Genomic DNA, 19281 nt, shown 5'->3' with positions numbered 1-19281 from the left:
TATTCAACACTGCAACTCCCATACCCAGTCTTAATGCCAGGTATCAGAAGTATTGTTAGCAGAGGCGGGAAGTAACAAAGTACCAATACTTTGAAACTGTATTTAAGTAGAATTATTTTGTCCTCCCTACATTATAACACAAGTACCTCTAACTTTGTACTCCTTATATTTTGAAAACAGGCTTGTTACATTACATTAGGTAACATCTGAGGGGAGATATTTCCTGTCATTACACACATTTAAACAAAACTAGACAATATACTGGTGGATCCATCGATGGTGCTTACGCACTTAAAAAAAGGGGGAGGGTGAAAGAGAAAAAAAAACAAAAAACAAAAAAAAAAAAACAGGAAAAAATACATAATACAAAATACATAAAAATGCACAAAATTATATATGTCAATCATATGACTTATTGTATTACACTCAGGGGTTGCAATACTTCTGAATCTAACTAGCACTGCAGAAGAGGAGTGAGCATGAAGGGAGTAAACTTTTCTTTTTCTTTTAAGTGACAGGTCATTTCAAATTTCTGGCAGCTCACCAAATATCCGCAAACACACAAACTGTTGGTCTGTAGGTTGTCACACAGTGTGTCTGCTAGCTAACTGTTCAGCTGCCGTATTTCCCAGGAAGGGAAAAGAATGAGCGCTAACTTTACTAAGAGATGGAAAGATATAAAGCCGGACAGCAGAGGGAAAAGGCAGCTACTCCAGGACATTTAAAAAAGCCTTTTAAACACATATGGGATTTATAGAATAATCTTGCTTTTTTCATATTGGGAAGAATTCTGCAAATCAAATTAAAGTGCACCAACTTTTTGTTTTCCAAAGGTTCCACTGGTCCTCTTGCAGTAATGCACCATGTTGGATGGGTGCAGAGAAGCTGTGCTGTACATAGTCAATGTTATGTTCCATCAAGGGTAAATTATATTTAAGTTGATGATGCTGATTAGATTCACTCACTAAATTCCACCTTTATGGGAAATCAGCCATGATAGCTCATATAATATCTGCGTATATTTGCTCAGGTGTGGTGGCAAAGTCACTCATCTGTAATGCAGGCAACAGCAAGAGAGACAGTTTTTCTGTTTTTCTCTGCTTCAGTTCTACTTAACAGATGTTCAAGCTGAATAAATTCATTAGAATTCGAATTTAGGTTGAAATGAGATTCACATTCCTTTGTATTAATATTATTTTTTATATTAGTATGGTGTTTTTATGGCAGGAAGTTCAGTTAGCCTTTTATTTATTTGAGTTAAACCAGCACTTCTAACTTTTACAACTGTATTTTTTTTAAAACACAAGTATCTGTACTTCTACTTAAGTGAAGAGTGTTTGTAATTTTGCTAACTCCAATGATTAGAAAATGTGTGAGACGCTGGGACCACCAAGCTCCAGTTTATGACACAGTGTTATTCACACAAGGATCCAGTCACACAAAGCTTCTGCGTGTGTGTGTGTGGCCCCATGATGTCAGTTATCCATAATTCACGGTTACGTTTATTTACCCCATTGCGGAGCATGTAGTAATCCAGTGCCCTTCCAGATTCCAACCAGATGCCTTTTCTGGGGTCTTCATCCGAAAGAAACAGGCCATAGTCTGAAGCTGAGAAGAAACAACTCCACTTTAGACATTAAAGAACTGAAAATGACTCCCTAGGCCAGGATCAGATTAAATGACATCAACTCTATAATGACCCCTCTATGACAGCATTTACCACATGTTCTGTAACAATGATCATAAGAGCGCAAGGCAAGTCTGTAAACATGGAAAATGAAAAGAGGGATGATGACTTTGGTGCTGCTGAATGGAACAGATAAGTCAGACCTGCTACTCGTGTAAAATGGAAAGCTACCACTGGGGTCATGGAAGTAATGGCAAAAATTTCAGATTCCATAGTTGCTTAATTCAGTGGTTCTTTAACTGTGGGACTAACTTTGCAGAGTAAAGAACCAATGAAATCTAATTTTAACACAAATGTGATTTATGTAAAACAATTAAACAAGATTTTAATTGTCATGTTGACATTTAAATCACTGGATGTCAACTTGAATCAGTGATTGATACACAAAAAAAGTATTTTTTTTTTTTGGGGGGGCGGCTTCTGAAAGAAAGTTCATGTCTGAAAAAGTTTGAGACCCATTGACTTAATCAGAAGCACAGCGGCCAAAAGTATGACATAATCTAATCCAAGCATTAGTTTATTGGGTAGCATTACCAAGAAACACACAAATCTGTGCTCTCATGACAAATACTTGAAAACTTGGTTATAAATAAAAAAAAGAAAAAAAGAATCAAGTCTTCTCACAGATTTGACAACTTGTTTATTGACTGCAATCCAATTTAAATCAGTGTAATTGAGATATAAACCTACCAAATGAGGCTTTAATGTCTCTACATTTTGTAAATCAAATATTAACTTTGTAACATTTCCAACATATTGCTTTTTGCTGCTAAAGTCAGCCAGTAAAGTTTATACTTCTCTCTTTGTCTTTACAAAGAAAACCCCCAATCATAGTTTGTTCTTGCAACCAAGTAGGTAAGTAATTCTCACCCTGTCCAGTTTGAGCCTCTGGGACCCTCTCTCTGATGATCCTGCAGGCATCGTAGACGGCTGTGGAGGGCTCAAACTGCATCGTCTTCACAACGTTGCATTGCCGCACGCAGATTTTCAGTGACAACGCCACCATCTTGCCAGGTGGTGCGGGCGAGCGCTGCAGCTACACCTGGCAAAAATCAAAGACAGAGGATCAGAGGTTGAGTTTATTAACAAGGCACGAGTCTCAAATCTGAGCAGAGGGAAGAAACTCGTTGAACAGGATAAAAGAGCCAGATGGTGAAGAAGAAGAAGAATGCCCCTTCAGTTGTTTTGGAGGGGAGGGTCTCTGAAACACAAATCTCTGTATGTTGTTTTTATATTCTAGTATTTCTAATATATCCAGTGTGGCACCACTGTTGTGCTTGATGCAGATATTACTACAGGAAAATGCATAACCTAAGCTCTTGTAGTATATCACTCTTTCATAAGACACACTTAAGGAAAACATCTCCTTGCACCGTCATAAACAATGAAATTTTATGAATGTGAAGTGCTAATTTGTGCACAGTGAAGCCACTGTCATGCTTCATAAATCAAAAAGAGCTAACAAATTTATCACTTTTTGAAAATAGCCCATCTGGTCCCTGCTGGGGACAAAGAAAAAGTCTCTTCTCTGTGAAAGATTTAAAAGTAAAGCAGAAAAGCAGCAACAACAACTGGAAGCAGAGAGGCAGCTCTCTACAATTGTTTTCATACTAGGTGGGTAAAACCCGCTTAAGTCTTTGGTGTTTCTTTGCCAATGGGGGGGGAAAAGGCAGCAAGAAAAGCCTGCATGAAATTTCCTTCTTCAGAAAGGAAACAAAGCAATTTCCAACTTATCTAAGTCAACATCAGTCCTACTTTGTTGAAATAACAGAATGCTTGATGTTCTCTTGCAACATCCAAACCAACAGTGTAAGAAATCACACGCTGTCAGTCAGCTACCTGCTTATCATCTGTTTGCATTCATTAAAAAAAAACATAAAAAAATAACAAAAAAAACCCCAGACAATACTGAGATGAAATACTCAAGGTCCTCTCACACACTGCTGCATTTTTATCTTGGGTATTATAAAAACTATCAAAAATACTTGCTTTAACAATACTTTTCAGTGTGTAATGTGCAATTTTAATCCATCTTAGACAGTTTTATGTCATTAGAAATGCACGAGGAGGAGCTGCTTGTACACTTTCAGATTCAACACTGCTGCGATTCACAACTAAAATGGAGAAAAGGGAGAAAAGAGCAGTGACCTCGCTGACAGAGAACATCCTGTCTGTCACCAACGGGAACATAGGAATACCCTGTGGCACAGGAGGGTCAAAGGTCAGAGGTTAGCCTGGGCCATAGCTGAAGTACACAGGCAGCTTCCCCCTCTGCTCCGCTGGCCTCTGACCCCGACTCAGACACTCAAAATCTGGTTCCTATGTGAGATTAGCTCACACAAAGGAGCGAAGCGTTCGTCTTGCACACCATGTTGACATGTCACTGTGGTATTCTGAAGCCGGTAATAACACAGCCAGGCATTTATCAGATATGCATCTCAAGTTGCGTTAAAAAAAAATCCATTATGCTAATGTGTTTTGTCTCAGTTTAGCACTTGTTAAAATGTTCTATTAACAAACCATTTACGCAGACTTTCAAGCCTGTACATTTCTTATTGCAGTGTATTCCGTCTTAGTCAGTCAAGCCTTTTCCCAAACCTCCTGCTGATAGTTCTTGGAGCCAATCCAAACACTTCAACCCGTAACAACTGGCTCTTACTCAAAATATAAGAGTGTCAGAGCATGACACTGGCACAAACACCATCCTAAAATAGATATTAGCTGCTATTCTGGTGATCGCCCGCTAACCAATAATATGAAAACATCTCTCTTAAAAGACCAGTTATCAGTTATGAAAAACAAACAAGGTAAGCTTGTGGGAACACTGTAAGGGCTGAGGGTGATTTACAAGTATATGAACACATTTCTGAAATACTACAAATTCTGCATCGCTGCATGAAGCATCAGCAGCATCTGTTTCAGAGTCACGGTCATGATTGTTTTGTTTTTTTTCTATTCCCTTTATCTGCTAAGCTTACAGTGCTTTCTATCTTTTTGCCAAGAAACAAACTTTACAGAATTTCAGAAATGTAATCATCAGCCTTTAGTGGAGAAAGATGAACAGGAGGAAAGGATAAACATTAACCCCATTTCCAAAAAAGCTGGGAATGCTGCGATCACAATAATAATGGAACCAATGATTTCCTTATCATTTAAAATCTAGATATGGAATATGGCCATGTTTCCCACTGTCCTGCATCAGTAAGAACAACGATTTCTATGTGATGGGATTTAAGCTGCTTGATATGGGATTTCAAAAGTTTCTCTTTCTTCTAGTGCTTTCAGCGTTAATCTCGTTAAAATGACGTTAACGCGGCAAATCTCTGTTAGCGAGTTAACGCGGATCGCCCCATGCGAGGGCTGCACGGCGTCAACGCATTAGCGCGGTTAGCTCGTTAATATGTTAGTGCTGTGCAGCCCCTGACGTCATTAACGTCATTTTAACGAGATTAACGCTGACAGCACTACTTTCTTCATATCATTCACTTCATATGTATTCAGTAAAAGTTTTCAGTGGATGAAATATCTGGAATCACTTCAGTCCTTCAGTTGAGCCAGCCCAAGGAGCCAGAGTTTCTTGGAACTTTTTGAAGTGCTATTAAAGCAATAGTTCAAAGTTTTTCTTTGGACATTGGCTACTTTTTCACACCAGTGATTGTAATTTTCAGAAGAATTTTCAGAAATGGTCTCAGTGGACGAGCGGCTGTCAAGAAACCTTTCAAAGGAAACGGGAAGAAAAGGCTCGGGTGTTTGAAATTACTCAACAAGTGGCTGAAAATCTGTGGAAGTTGTCTACAGCCAACTGCAAAATAAGGCGGAGGCTCCGTCATCATTTGGAGCTGCAGGTTTTGGAGAGCTTATCAAAATCTGGTGGCACTTTACATTAAATTATGTAAAGTACCATCAGTTGTGAATTCACCATGCAATACCACCTGGAAAGTATCTCATTAGCAAAGGTTTCATTTCGGAGCATAATGAATATAATAATGAAAATAAACACACAGGAAGCAGCGTGGTTCAATAACGATTAGCTCTTAACAAAAACACAGACTGGAACCAAATCCAAAGCCAAGCTGGAGAACTGTTCCTGAAGACTAAAAGAAATGACAAGAAATCATACCTAAGAGACTTCAGTTAGCGTTGAAGTATTATTTGTCATAACAAATGTTGACTTTCAAGGAATTGTGCAAACTCCGATTTTGCCTTAGTTTCAATAAATTGCTGCTTCTATTTGCCATTTTCCCAGCAAACTATAAAGAAATAAAGGGCGACTCAAATTTTTTGCACTGTACTGTGTCTAGCAATGGAGTCAGTCACTTGACTAGTCTTTATTTATATAAAGATTCAGGGCAGAAGTATAAATTAAGCTTATGAGTTTGAGCTTTATGCCATCTTCTGCTTGAAACAACCAAGGCTGTCCCACTTTCTCCTTAACCTAGAAGAAGCAGTTTCCACAATTTTCAAAAACAAATCTGATTTATGATCTCCCAGGACAGTTTTTCCATTTTTTAAATTCTTTTTATTTAAACAACATTCAAGCATTTCTGTAAAAAGGTTTGTAATATTACAATAAAACTGTGACAGGATTCAGCCCATCACTAACAATAAAAGGAGGTATGGTACCACAAGCACAAAAATCCATTTTTGACTGCAACTTTATGCATTTTCCTTGTCCCTGTTTTGAACATTTAAACTGTAGCATAACACATCTTATTGGTGTCAACCATGCTGCTGAAATGTTATTCTGTGCAGTCTCCCATTTCAATACAGGTGGCAAACCTGGCGATGGATAAGCACAGTGAATGCACAGTAAGGCCACAGACTGTTTGGGTCCCGAGTCAAATCGGAAGTGTGGAAACTAAAAAAAAAAACAAAAACAAACAAAACAAAAAAAACCACCCACACAATCGGCTCACACAAAATCCTTTTAGCCTTAGCAGTAATATGGAAATTGGTTGTCACACAGCATGTTTTATTTATCCTCCCTTAAACCATTTTGAGCTTCTGTAAGATGTGAATCCTCTGTGAATTATAATTCCATTTCACTGCACACAAACAACATATTCACGAGAGGAACCGATTTGTTTCCGTAAACAAACACGGCTAAAAACATCCTGAGCACGATAGCCGTCCAACTTTTTACCTGCTAAAATCTAAATCACGCACGGTAAACCAAATGATGAGCTTGATTGAGAGCATGACACTCCCGATAAGGCCCATTAAAAAAATATGAAGGTTCATCCTACATTAAGGCAAAGCAGCGTCTCCATCGACGCCAGATTACTGGCAAAGCGTCCCATCGTGCATTTTCGCTTCTCTGAGATGAGAAAGGATTTGCCGAGATCAAATGTGATTGTAAAGCCCCCAAAACACTTTAGTACAGCCAACTCATTAGACCGCAACAAAATCCAATGAGGGAATACAGCTCCAGTGGGCATGCAGTACCAACTAACCCGCTCAGTAATGGTGTATGCACCTAATGTAATTGAAGAGGCAACTCTCTTGATTTAGTTTATTTTTAAAAAAAAAAAATGAATATTCAGACATAAAAAGCACACAGATTTTAAGAGGAACATAAATGACATATAAAGGTTTTACCTCAGTAGGATATTAAATTAATCTGTAAATAAAAAATTAAAAAAATGCATAGCCTTCTTGAAGACAAATATGAAGACAAAACCAAATCTTTTAAAACACCTGAGACTCCAGTCATGTGAGCAGCTAGCAGGAACCTGTAGCTGCTGACAAATCAAGTAGGAAATCCATTCAGTTATTGTAATTAGAAATGGTAGACTGATGCTGTTAGCATGGCATTTAAAAAAAACATTTTTTAAAATTTGGTATATTGTTAGTCAGCCAGATGTTAATTAAAAATGAGTCTGGGAAAACATTCTAATATTACAACCCTTAATTTCCCAGATTTGGTATTATATTAGCCAAAGCAGCCTTCTGTGGTAAAAGACCGATTAATTGATCAAATTACAGGCAAAGAGAAAATGTTTAGGTGTAAAATTATTTATGGCAATAAACAAACAAAGAACTCAAAGAAAGAGAGATTCCAACCACTTGCATCTCGAGTTTCACTTGATTCGATGAAGAGGAGTTGTGTTTTCAGCGGTGACTACAGTAGTCAGCTATTTCATTCTTGGCATAATTTCGCTCCATTCTGGCGAATCCATCTGGAGGCAGGCCCGTCTGTTTGCCTGTACACTTTGATTACCTGCTCATCTGCTTTATGTGGCTGTACAATTTATCCACCTGCATCAGGGTGTTGTCAGTGAGCGCCATTTTCTGTCTATTTTACATACCTGCCTCTCAGAGCTACACCTTAACATCAAAGCTAATTGCCACCAAACAGCAGAAGAGGAGTTAAAACCACCAGAATGTCAGGAAACGTTAGCGATTTTTAGGAAAGGAAACCCCTCCAGCAGAGGAAAAGGTGCCGCTGCCCTCACACACCGAACCACCAGTACATGTAAGAGTAACACAGACAGAGAACGTATAAATCCTTAATCATTAATACACTGTGGACTCCCACACTCAACACAAAGCCTCCGTTCCCCTCCTGACTTTAAACCCACTGCACCAGTTACACCTACACTCCTTTGATGTACTGCAGGCTCACATAACGAAGAATATTCAACAGGACCGCTTTGCTGTAAACAACATTTTTCATGTGACGTACACCAACCATAGCAGGAACTCATTCAGGGCCAGTTTAATCACAGTGCACTGGCCCTTTCTGAGTAATAAGTGTGGATTTTCAGGGAAGTGTCACTAAACATGATGACTAATATACATTGTTCTATGTATATGTTCTATAAGAGTCCACTTTATGACCACTCAGTACATTTCATGCATGGATTTTGGGATGGAATAATATAAATTTAAAAACAGTTTGTTTTACTTCAATTTCTTAACCTTCACTAATTAGCACTACAAACAAAGAGTGTTTTTCAACAGAAAGTTGCAGGTTATTACAGTCTATAGCCACGTGGTACAGTTTGGCCCTCTAATTGATGTAGGAATATGTGGGTGGAACATGTCTGCTGGTGTCATTACTTTTAGATCATGCATAACTTGAAACCCTCATAGCTTAGAAAATTTAAGTAACTGTACGAGCGTGCATTTCAAAATCAAGCTATTACATTTTCCTAACCCTACCCAAGTAATGTTCGCATCAAAATGAAATCAAAACCTTAAACTGATCCCAGCAAAAGCTCAACCCCAAGTCATCCTAATACTCTGTTAAACATCCGCACCTTTCTGTTAAATGCTCTGGATTTCTGATAAGAAAAAACTTGATCCAAGGTTAGTTCATTTTAGTCTTGTGCTTTTACCCAACTAGAACTGTGGGTGGGTGGAAACTATCACCTCTATTATTGAGCAGAAGCTGGGGTAAATCCTGGTCAAACTGCCAATCCATCCAGAGGATTAACACAGACAGGAAACAAACACCCATAATCAATTTAGAAAAAACAACTAATTAAAACAAGCCAATATCTATATCTTTGGTTAGTGGAAGGAAAACAAAGAGAAAACCCATGAACACGAGCAATGTCCCAAATAATCCGCAAGGTAAAATCCAGCATATTTGAGCTGTGATGCACCGACACTCCGCACTTATTCTTGATTCTCTGTCCTATGATGCCATCACAAAGAAAAACTAAAGTAAGGAAAAATTCTTTGCCAGCAACAATGAACTCAGACTTCAAACAAGCGAGCCCTGAAGGTCTTCAGCATTTTATCTACGTATCATATTTACCCTGAATAAAGGTGACAATGTCCATGTACCTGCTGCCAGAGACTCTGTGCGAGAGGCCGACAGGGAAGTTAATACTCTTCAACAGAATTGCCATGAGCAAAAGGGAAGCGCCATGAATGTGTTAGCTTAGACACGTCCCAGGTGCATCCCACGATCTCCTGCCACCTGATCTAAACAATACGACTTCTATATGCTGTTTAAAGTAATGAAGAGTGAGGAATTACTCTAGGCTTGTAGTTACTTGCAGCACTGTGCGACAATTTGTAGTACTTATGCTTTACTCATGCATTTCTATTTTGGCCAATTTTAGATTTGTGTTTCAAAACAATTCCCCCAAGAGCCACACCTCTTAAACTAATCATTCAGGTATTGTCCATCCCATTGTCAAAGGTGTATAGAAATGTCTGCCTGTTGATGATGTGCTCTGATGTTATCCGTCTCTTCTAAACAATGGTCTACCTCCATCTCTCATCACAAAAGCTTTGTCAACATGGAAAAGTCCCCCAAAGTCTAAAACTGCACCGAGACATTTACTTCATGTTTGTATTCATGTGAGTTACGAAGCCTGCAGGCTGTGTAACCCAGTCTATTCCTAAGACAGCACTTTGTAACTGGTGCAATCTAACTTAAGGTAAGTATTCTGCCTGCGAGATAATACTGGCTTAAATACTAAAATAACAGAACACACCAAGTGTCTACACAGATTAAAGATGACAGATTACAGGATATGCTGTGTTGTGATGGAAGCTTTATTCTGTAAGATGTGCACCGATTCACCTGTGTCTGCATTTTGGTAACTACCGGGTAATTCCAGCCGACAGGAGTCGGGGGTTTTGCCATACATCTGCCACTACACCTCTAGTAAATTAAGAAAACTACATCTCTATCAGAGAAACATGATGTAGAGAGCCCTGATAATCGAATAGTGCATGCTTGTGTCTTCCCTGAATTTGCACAGACAAAAAACCCCACACATCTCAAATAGCGACTTACAGGTATCCCTAAACTCCAATATAAAAACTAACTGTATATCACCACTTATTATAGCAAATCAACTGCATTGAATGGACTTTGTTGCCTATTGACTGTCTTAAATGAACACATTATCTCAACTCTGTGGACACACTCTATCAATAATATAATGACCTGCCAAGACTGCTGCCCTTTCTTTGGGTTAAGGATTAGGCTGCACTGACTTCCACTGGAGCTAGTAAATGCACATCCAAGAGAACAAATGCTGACAGATGCCAAAGGATGGGAGCTGTCAGTATGGTTTGTGTTAAGCACTGTGTCATTTGAGTTAGAAACTCAGAGGCATGGGCTTTAACACGCGCATCACACCAGTGGAGACAGACAGTTCACAGAGAACATGAAAGAGTAAAGGGAAAGCGTGTTACATTTTGTCACTGTGCACAAAGAATATGATTTCATGTGTAGAGAACTCCCAGACAGCTCGTGAGATAAAAGGAAAATTAGAACAAGCGCTAGAACATGTAGCTACCGTTCAATAGATCAATGAGGCAGAGTAGTGCCTGCTGGGAATGCCCATGCCCTATTACAGTAACATGTCCTCTAATCCAATAATAGAACAGCTTACAAGTCAAACAGGCCAATCCTAGAGGATTTCTGAACCAGACAGACAATCAATTCGATATTTGACCAGAGCATGTTAGTACCCTACACAAGGCCAAACTGGGCTAGTGCAAGCCCATTTACACATAGTCCACCTGCCTCTCAGTTTATCATAGTAACATATAGCAACTTGTTGTTCCAGATGAACACATCACTTTCTAATTTGAAGTTAAAAGTTGATTTATTCTCTGACCTAAAGCACTGCACAAAGGCAGCGTGTATTTATCATGCAGTAGCATTCACTGTGCACATGCCCCTAGGAGATTGAGATTTTTGTTGTTTTTTTGTTTTTTTAAATAAACCTGACTGTAGAGAAACCCCTTTTTAAATGCCTGATAACAGATACCAAGATAACAAAGTTTTAATTAACCATGTCTGATAGCAAAAAAAAAAAAAAAAAAAAATCAGTGAAAACCAAATACAAAAGCTAAAACTTACACTCTAGCCCTGGGGTGGAAAAGCTAATGTGCTCCTAGAGCATGTTACAAATTGCGATCCATCCATTTTTTATGCACTGCTAGGGAATAATGATCATGCTGTGTAATGCAGTACTTTGTCAGGCTTCACCATAGTAATTCTGAGTGGGTTTAGTTGAATTATTATAAGGCGACACATGCTAACACTGGCTCTTAAACTCAAAGTCGCTGGCAGAAGTCAGCATCTTTGTCAGTGGTTCTCAGTCTGAATCCTGCAGAATGGTTCAGAAAAAAAAAAAAACTTACAGCTTAGCATTATGAATAAAAATCTAATTAAAATTGAAAATATATTATATACTGATTAAAGGACACAGGAAAACACTTAGAAGAGTACAAGCAGTGGTTAGATTCATGTGAGACAAAGCTATTAGGATGTTGGCCAACAAGTGCGTTCTATCATCTAACACAAATGTAAGGATTCATTTTCTAAGTTGATTTGTAAGCTCACACAATAATCGACGTAGAGGCTGCGAGAGTTCTACTGGAGGTAAACCACAGGAGGAAATGCTTGAAGCTTTGAGAAGAACAAAAGGGCACCGTTTAATCAATTCCTTATACTTCGGTGCTGTGCTGATGTTCTAAAATCTTAAATCGAAAAGAAACCACCCTCCAAGCGCTGCAAAATTCAGTATTGCTCATTTTTAGCACCTTTTGCACAGCTAACAGCCTGCTGGCCTTTTCCATTGCTCCTCATCTCCACTGGCCTTTCAAGTGTTTCATACATTCGGTTAATGTTTTCTCAACTACACAAACACCCTCCCACACATAGGGTTGGTCGTCCTGACAATTATTCCATGATGAATGAGTTTCAGAGTGTTTACCAATTTCATGTACATCTGGAACAAGCCAGCCTTTTCTTCTAAATAACCTCAGCTGCCAATAAATCAATTTTTATGACCACTCATATCCAAGGCAAACACAGTGTAAACAAGACATTCTAGACCCTCTCTTGACTAGTCATCAAGCAGAAATGAAATTGATCTAAAGCACACAAGCTTAGTCACACACACACAATCAAACCAGCACAGTTAGAAATGAGGTCATCCTCATCATCCAGCCAGCATGAATGGGGCTGCAGAGGACAGGAGGTTGAAAGAGTCAGTGGAAAGTGTTGGACGAGGAACTGAGTAAATATCGCTCTGCTCTCGCTCTCTCTCTCCCCGAGTGCAACCGAGTCAAGTGGTGACCCCTGCTTACTGCTCACCATGTGCATTCCAGTTCACACAGGCTCACGCTGGGTAAAATGTTTTTGAACTAGAGTCACCGGACTGAGCAGATGCTGAAAGTCTTTCAAATGCATCAGTGCATAGGAGACAAAAATGAAACCCTTTGGGAGTACAGTCACACGCACATACATACACATCTGGTTTCAAGGTAAACTTGTTAATGAATATTTATGCCTGTGTTCTACGAGGCCTGTGGCGTTTTCTTCTGTTAGTATCAGAGAAAAAGAAACACTCAAACTCCACTGTTTAGTCTTTTTAAGACTCAGAGGAAATTTTGATAAATGCATGTTGGCAACAAGCGTGACCGAGGAAGAGAGGCTTTGCAGGTGTCAACCAACTGTATTTTTATCTTAGATTTTAATTTTCTTTAAAAAGAGGCCAAAGTGGAAAATGGAAATGAAAATTCATGTGTCGGATAACATTTTAAACAACCAGTCTTTCTTCTTTTTGGCCTGCTGTGTTACAAATGTTCAAATAAATATAATTTAATCCATACAACTAAAAATAAAATTGCTATACTTTAATTACTTTTCATTATTGCCTAGTTTTAAAAAGGCATGTAGGATATAAAACCTTCAAACCCTTCTTTGTGGAAAAAAAATGTTGCATGTGAAAAAACCCTGCTTGCATAATTATCCACCTGGTTGGTGGTGGGGTTAGGTGACAGACTGCATATGCCACAGGTCACAAACTCCAAGTCTTTTGTGTTCCTGTGTGTTTTTGCATGTGCATTTGAAAGAGAGAGAGCGAGAAAGCAAAAGAGAGAGAGAGCTTGGCAAACAGCTAAGCCAGGCAGGTGATGCATCTCTGTCGGCAGCGGCTCTTGTGCAAGTGTCGAGTTTCATGGAAGCGAAGAAGAGAGGCAAACAGTCCCACAACTGCAACACATTCAACATAATGAGGCAGCGTGACACACAGTCAGCATGATCATTTATTATCATTACCCTGTTTTTTGTTGTGTTTGCCTACATTAAGTAAATAAAAGTTAATGGAAAAATTGCTCAAGCTGTTACTAATGTTTCCGGGAACTGAAAATCTTGAGTGACGTGAACCTGGACCATATCAGCCTCTTAACTAGAAGTAGGGAGTCTACTTGAATCTATTCAAAATATGAGGCCAAACCACAGTCATCCCCATCATTTGGCTCAATTTGTCATATGGATATCAGCTTTGACGGGTACTTGAAAACAAACGTGGCTGTGTAAGACTTCTCGTTTCTGAGCCAATACTCTGACTTAATCTTGCATTACAACCCTCACTTACTCCCACATTGCAGTTTTCCAGTAAAGACCACAGCTTTTGTTTTCTATTTAGAATATGGATTCAGCCTCTAACAACTCCATTGCTACTCAAGGATTTGTTCAAATACAGGTTGCTATGGTTACAGAGGCAGGTTGTGGCTCGACTAACATCTGATCTGCTTTATAAGGCATTAAAATGAGAAAACACTGGTGTTCGTCTGATATTCACGTGAAAAGGAATGTTTTCACGAGACTTTATGCAGTTCTGTAAAAAAAAAAAAAAAAAAAAAAAAAACCAAGTACACCCCAAGATTTAGGAAGTTGTGGAACCACCTTTAGCAGACAATAATGTGAAGTGATTACTTTCTTTACAATTTTATCAACCTGCACGCTGTTCTTTAAAGCGTCACTTCAGTTCATTTATGTTTGCAGTCATGCGTTTATCCAGAGCTTCTCTTAAGGTCTTACCCACAGCATTTACTTTGAATGGAAATGACATACCCATCTACAAACACTGGCTAGCTACTCTCTGTGCTGCAATTAAAACTGTGAAAGGTGTAGCACAAACCAGAAATTGACAGTTTGCCTTCAAAATAAAAGTTACGCATTATGAAGCATGCTGGCTGTAGTGCGGAGGCACAACTTTTACTTTGAAGGCAAACCTTGTCCATTTCTAGTGTGTGCTGATTTTTTTTTATGTTCTACCAAGCTCAGCTTAGTAAGTATTTGCAGACCAACACAAACAAACAAAAAATACAAGTAATCACTGCAATGAGCAAGTAGCCAGAGTCAGCAATCTTTGCGAACCACTGACAGTCAATACATATTTTTCCCCAATAATTGGTGATTGCATCACTCCCAATAAGGCAAACAAGTCTGGAGCAATGTGTGCATGATGTCACATGAGAAACCTCAATACAGAGGAGTTCGTGGCCAACTCAATGACTGCAACGCCCCAGGTCCTGTAAATGAATCCCAGTGATCACCCCTCAACCTCATGCTTGGGGGTTTGGCAAAACACAAACACCACATATAAGCACAAATATGCTACTGTGGATCATGACCACTTTGTGCATCATGAGATGGCCACATCATCTCCACTCTGGACCAATGAGAGCAAAGTGAAGATGCTTGGTTCAAAGTTGATTCACAAGTTTTGTGCTTTGTTCAGATGCAACATTGTTGTTGTTGTGTGTGTGTGTGTGTGTGTGTGTGTGTGTGTGTGTGTGTGTGTGTGTGTGTGTGTGTGTGTGTGTGTGTTGGTTTTTTTCTGGCAGCCCCTCAGTGTTTTTCTAATTGTGCTGTCATGAACGATAACATTTAACATACTAACTGAGGCCTGTAGTTTATTCCAGCTTCTCTGAGCACTGCACAGTCCAACCTTGAAGTAAATTTACTGGGCTGAACATGGTGGCATTGTGTTAACATGCACATGAATGCTCTGGGCCAGTAAACTGCCAAAACTTCTACTTATATAGCGGTGCTCACACTTGCTGATGATCAATAAATCAAGTGCACTTGATTAATAGCACCAGTTGCTATTTACCCTCTTAACTCCTATGGAGACAATAAGGAGGTTCTGCATAGAGTCCTATGAAAACTGTGTAATCAAACTATAAAAAGTCCAAAAAAAAAAAAAAAAAAAAAAAAAAAAAAAAAAACCTATTAAGGGTACACTGATTATTAAATTTCTGACAAATGTTTAAAATCACGATTTGTCAAGTATAAATACTTTTGTTTGTTTTGTTTTTTTTATTTGCAGTTATTCTGTTCCCCCTTTGTCCTAGGTAGAGAAATATTTGCTGTTTGAATTCTTTCAGCTTTTCACATAATTTTTTTAACATTTATCCAGCGCAGAATTCAAGAAACCAGAGAAATATCAGCAATATGTTATATTTTATTTTCCAACCTGTCAGTTTCAGTGAGAAGGGCCAGTATCTGCTAATGCCGATATTCGAACGATATGCCTGTGCGTCTTATCTGTTAAAGCAAAAATTATTCACAGATTAAACTCAGTCAAGAAAGCAGCCAAAGCTATTTTAATACTCTAAATAAATGCTATACATTCTATTAACGACAAATTCTATTCTTTTTATTTGATTTGTAGCTCTTGAAAGCAGAATGAAGAAGCAGTACACAATGAATGACATACTTTCATAGACTGTTGAAACCGACTCGTCAGCCTACTTTGACCAACAAATTTGGAAGTCAAACTCAAAATATGATAAGCATCAAAGTTCTTTGTGATATCCTAAAAAGCATAAACAGTACAGCAGAAAGCTAAACACAGAGTGAAATCTTATTTGGGAATTTCGTTTTCTACAAAACTGATTAATAACATCCCAAACTGCGTGTAGCATGTTGCCAAAGTCCATGATTCAACCCATCGTGGCTCCATCGTGACAGACAACTGCAGCCACACATCACAAAAAGAAAGTGTGTGTGTGTGTGTACCGAAATAAAGTGAAGGACAAAACTCAGTCTAACAATCTTTTTACAACAGCAAGGCCATTTCAAACACGCTACCAGTGCCCACCTTGTTGTTTCAGGTTAGCAGATTATTAAAAGACCCAAATCCAATTCAATGCCATTGTTTCTTCTTGAGCTGCTGTTATCTAAAGAGCTGCATCAAGCAGAAGTAGCACTATTAAAAAAGATAAATTAAAAAATAATTTAAAAAAAAAAAAAAAACAACAATAATAATAATAAAATGAATGTTCTCTATACGAGGATGACCAATGTAAATACAAAGACCGGTCAGAGGTCTATAAAGCTCATCTTCCTCTCAGACATAATTGAACACAGATCTCAGTGAACAGCACCACTTCCTCTCATCCGAACAAACGTTCCGAAAACCGCAGAAGACAGCTGGGCAACATCCATCAGAGAGCTAGAAATCCAGAAGAGTCACCAAACCATTCACAGGCCACCCTGCCAGTTAGAGCTTTGACACAAATGTGACTCACTCCACATTTGTTGCAGGCTTTGCAGGTTCTGAACAGACAAGCAGGCGCGAACAGATCTCTGTGCATGAATGTGCATTTGCCTATCTACTTTTCTTTACCCACATTCCCTCTGACAGGGCTGCAATTTGTCTCGAAACAGAACCGAACTGATCTATATCTCGTTATGTAAAGCCAGTGGCGTAGGGGGAGATCTGCTATAGGGAACCATTTTTAAAAATGACTCAAGTAAAAAGGATGAGTTATAGCTCAACCTACTCTAAGGGCTTGTACTTTAACTATTTCCATTTTGCACTGCTATTCTTGATAAGTCTGAGGAAATAATTCACATTTAAAAGATTTTAACAATTTTTACACTTGCAAGCAGCTTTAGAAATCAGCTGTAATATTATATATTCAAATTTAACATGTAAAATGTACTCTGAGTTTTGGGTTTTACAGGTAAGACAAACTTTGGAGAATATCAACCTTGGTAAACAAATGCATCAGAAACAAAATTTATCGAGGCACAGCTTTTACTTTGAAGGCAAACCTTGCAATAAATTACACCATTACTCAGTTCAAAGACAAACAGCTTTTCCTGCTAAATCCAGACCAGGATCAGAATATGACACATCCTACTTTCAACAAGTCTCTGGTAAATAGTGCTCTAACAAAGATATTATGGAGCCAGTTTGCGCAGCTGAGTGTACAACAAGACATAAGAACTTGGGACAATGTCGGTAGAATAAGGTCAAGAAGCTTGCCGAAGTTGTCCTTTCTCACATGTAGTACACGACAAGTCTACAAAAAATGTAAACCTTTTATTTATTTATTTAATTTTTTTTTTACAATGTGATTTTCATACTTATTTCTCAAAACACTTTAAATATAGTTATGACATTGTAACCAATAAACTCTGCCATGCACTAAAGGTTCATATAATCTCTGCTTTATATGCCTTTAACGTTTATTGGTTGGATTGTGTTTCACGTGTGACTGGTTTCGTGAAAGTCTGAGGATAATCGCTGATGTCAGATAATTTCCTTTAGTCACTTTTCTCCATAATAATTCCACGTCCATCTGCAATAGCAAAAGATCTTCAGTTTGAATACTGTTTGGATGAATGCAGATAGTAGTTAAGTCATTAGTGTAGCAGTGCCGACTCCAACTAAGGGACACTGATGAACAAAGATATAATCACGGATGAAAGTGTCACTAGAGATCAAATAGAAACAACAGTGGTTTTATCAGTATCAAGCCAATTTATACATAAGTGACAATATTAACATTCAAGGTCCAAAGTACATGCGACAGTTTTGATTTCAGCACGCTGAAAGAGGCTGTATTTATTGAATTTGTAGCTATTTCACTGTAAATCTATAAAAACCAGACTTATTTTTTAATAAGCCATAACAAAAACATATAAAGATAGTCATCATTTGAAAACAAAAAGGAAGAAAAAAAAAAAAGAAGAAATAAATCCAGGGGAGAATACCCATGATAGCCGGGTTGATTTGAATGCCAAGAAGGCCAAAGGATTTCCAGACTCTGAGGCCCCCCTCTATTTGGCAGTGATGCAATTCCGATTACACAACCCTTCCCAATGGCACAGTCACTCTGACTGGAAAAACAGGTGATTCACTATAATGGTGTCAGTTAGCTGGTGTGGCGATGGCCTCAGTCTCACCCACCAGGAGGCATGACCTACTACTTGCCGGTAAAATGTCTTGCTGTGGAAGGAATTCAGCGATAGCCTGAAACGGGGCGGGATGTGGCCGAGAGCCACTCACACAGGGTGAGTAAGACCAATTCTCACATGAAAAATAAAAAATAAATATTTAATCTGTTTGTTGACAAACCAAAAAAAAAAAACAATAGTCACATTGCCTACTCTGCTCATCACTAGCATTTTACTTTCTGAAATCACAGACAGTCCTGGATACAACAACAACAACAATAATAATAAACTAAGGGTATTTAAATAGAAAATACATATAGCATTGCTACAAATATCACAGCATCAAGCAGGCAGGTTTCCGCTATGCTGACTGTGAAATCACTTCTTCCTCAGCACAGCGCTCCTTGTTTAAGAAATACTTGGCATTGCTGTTGAATGATGCCGCTCTGACTCACTAATTCCACAACATCTGGTCATAGTCAGTTGTAACCACTGCTTTACAGTCACCATAGTGACATACTATATCATCATGCTTAGATAAAACACAGACAACCTCAGCTGCAAGATATCAGGTCAACTGACAGAGATTTAGTGCATGATACTGTACAAAAATATATCTGTAATTTAAACA

The 19281-nt window shown here is 38.5% G+C and overlaps 1 protein-coding gene across 4 annotated transcripts in view; it reads right to left on the bottom strand.

Moving 5' to 3' along the window:
- The window catches only part of tln2a (talin 2a), a 98077-nt gene that overhangs the window by 50667 nt on the left and 28129 nt on the right, over positions 1-19281 (bottom strand). For 3 of the 4 annotated variants that reach the window (XM_039612138.1, XM_039612142.1, XM_039612145.1), the window contains exons 3-4: positions 2558-2729; positions 1511-1608 (exon numbers count right to left, since the gene is read on the bottom strand). In XM_039612138.1, the coding sequence (XP_039468072.1) occupies positions 1511-1608; positions 2558-2693 (234 nt within the window). In that variant the 5' untranslated portion in view covers positions 2694-2729. Of the gene's footprint in view, positions 1-1510; positions 1609-2557; positions 2730-19281 lie in introns of those variants that run through there. The other variant, XM_039612148.1, reaches the window with a different exon arrangement.

Source organism: Oreochromis aureus, linkage group 1, assembly GCF_013358895.1.
Source record: "Oreochromis aureus strain Israel breed Guangdong linkage group 1, ZZ_aureus, whole genome shotgun sequence".
Taxonomy (NCBI): domain Eukaryota; kingdom Metazoa; phylum Chordata; class Actinopteri; order Cichliformes; family Cichlidae; genus Oreochromis; species Oreochromis aureus.
Note: the sequence above shows the minus strand (reverse complement) of the source record. Positions and strands in the feature narration are given on the sequence as shown.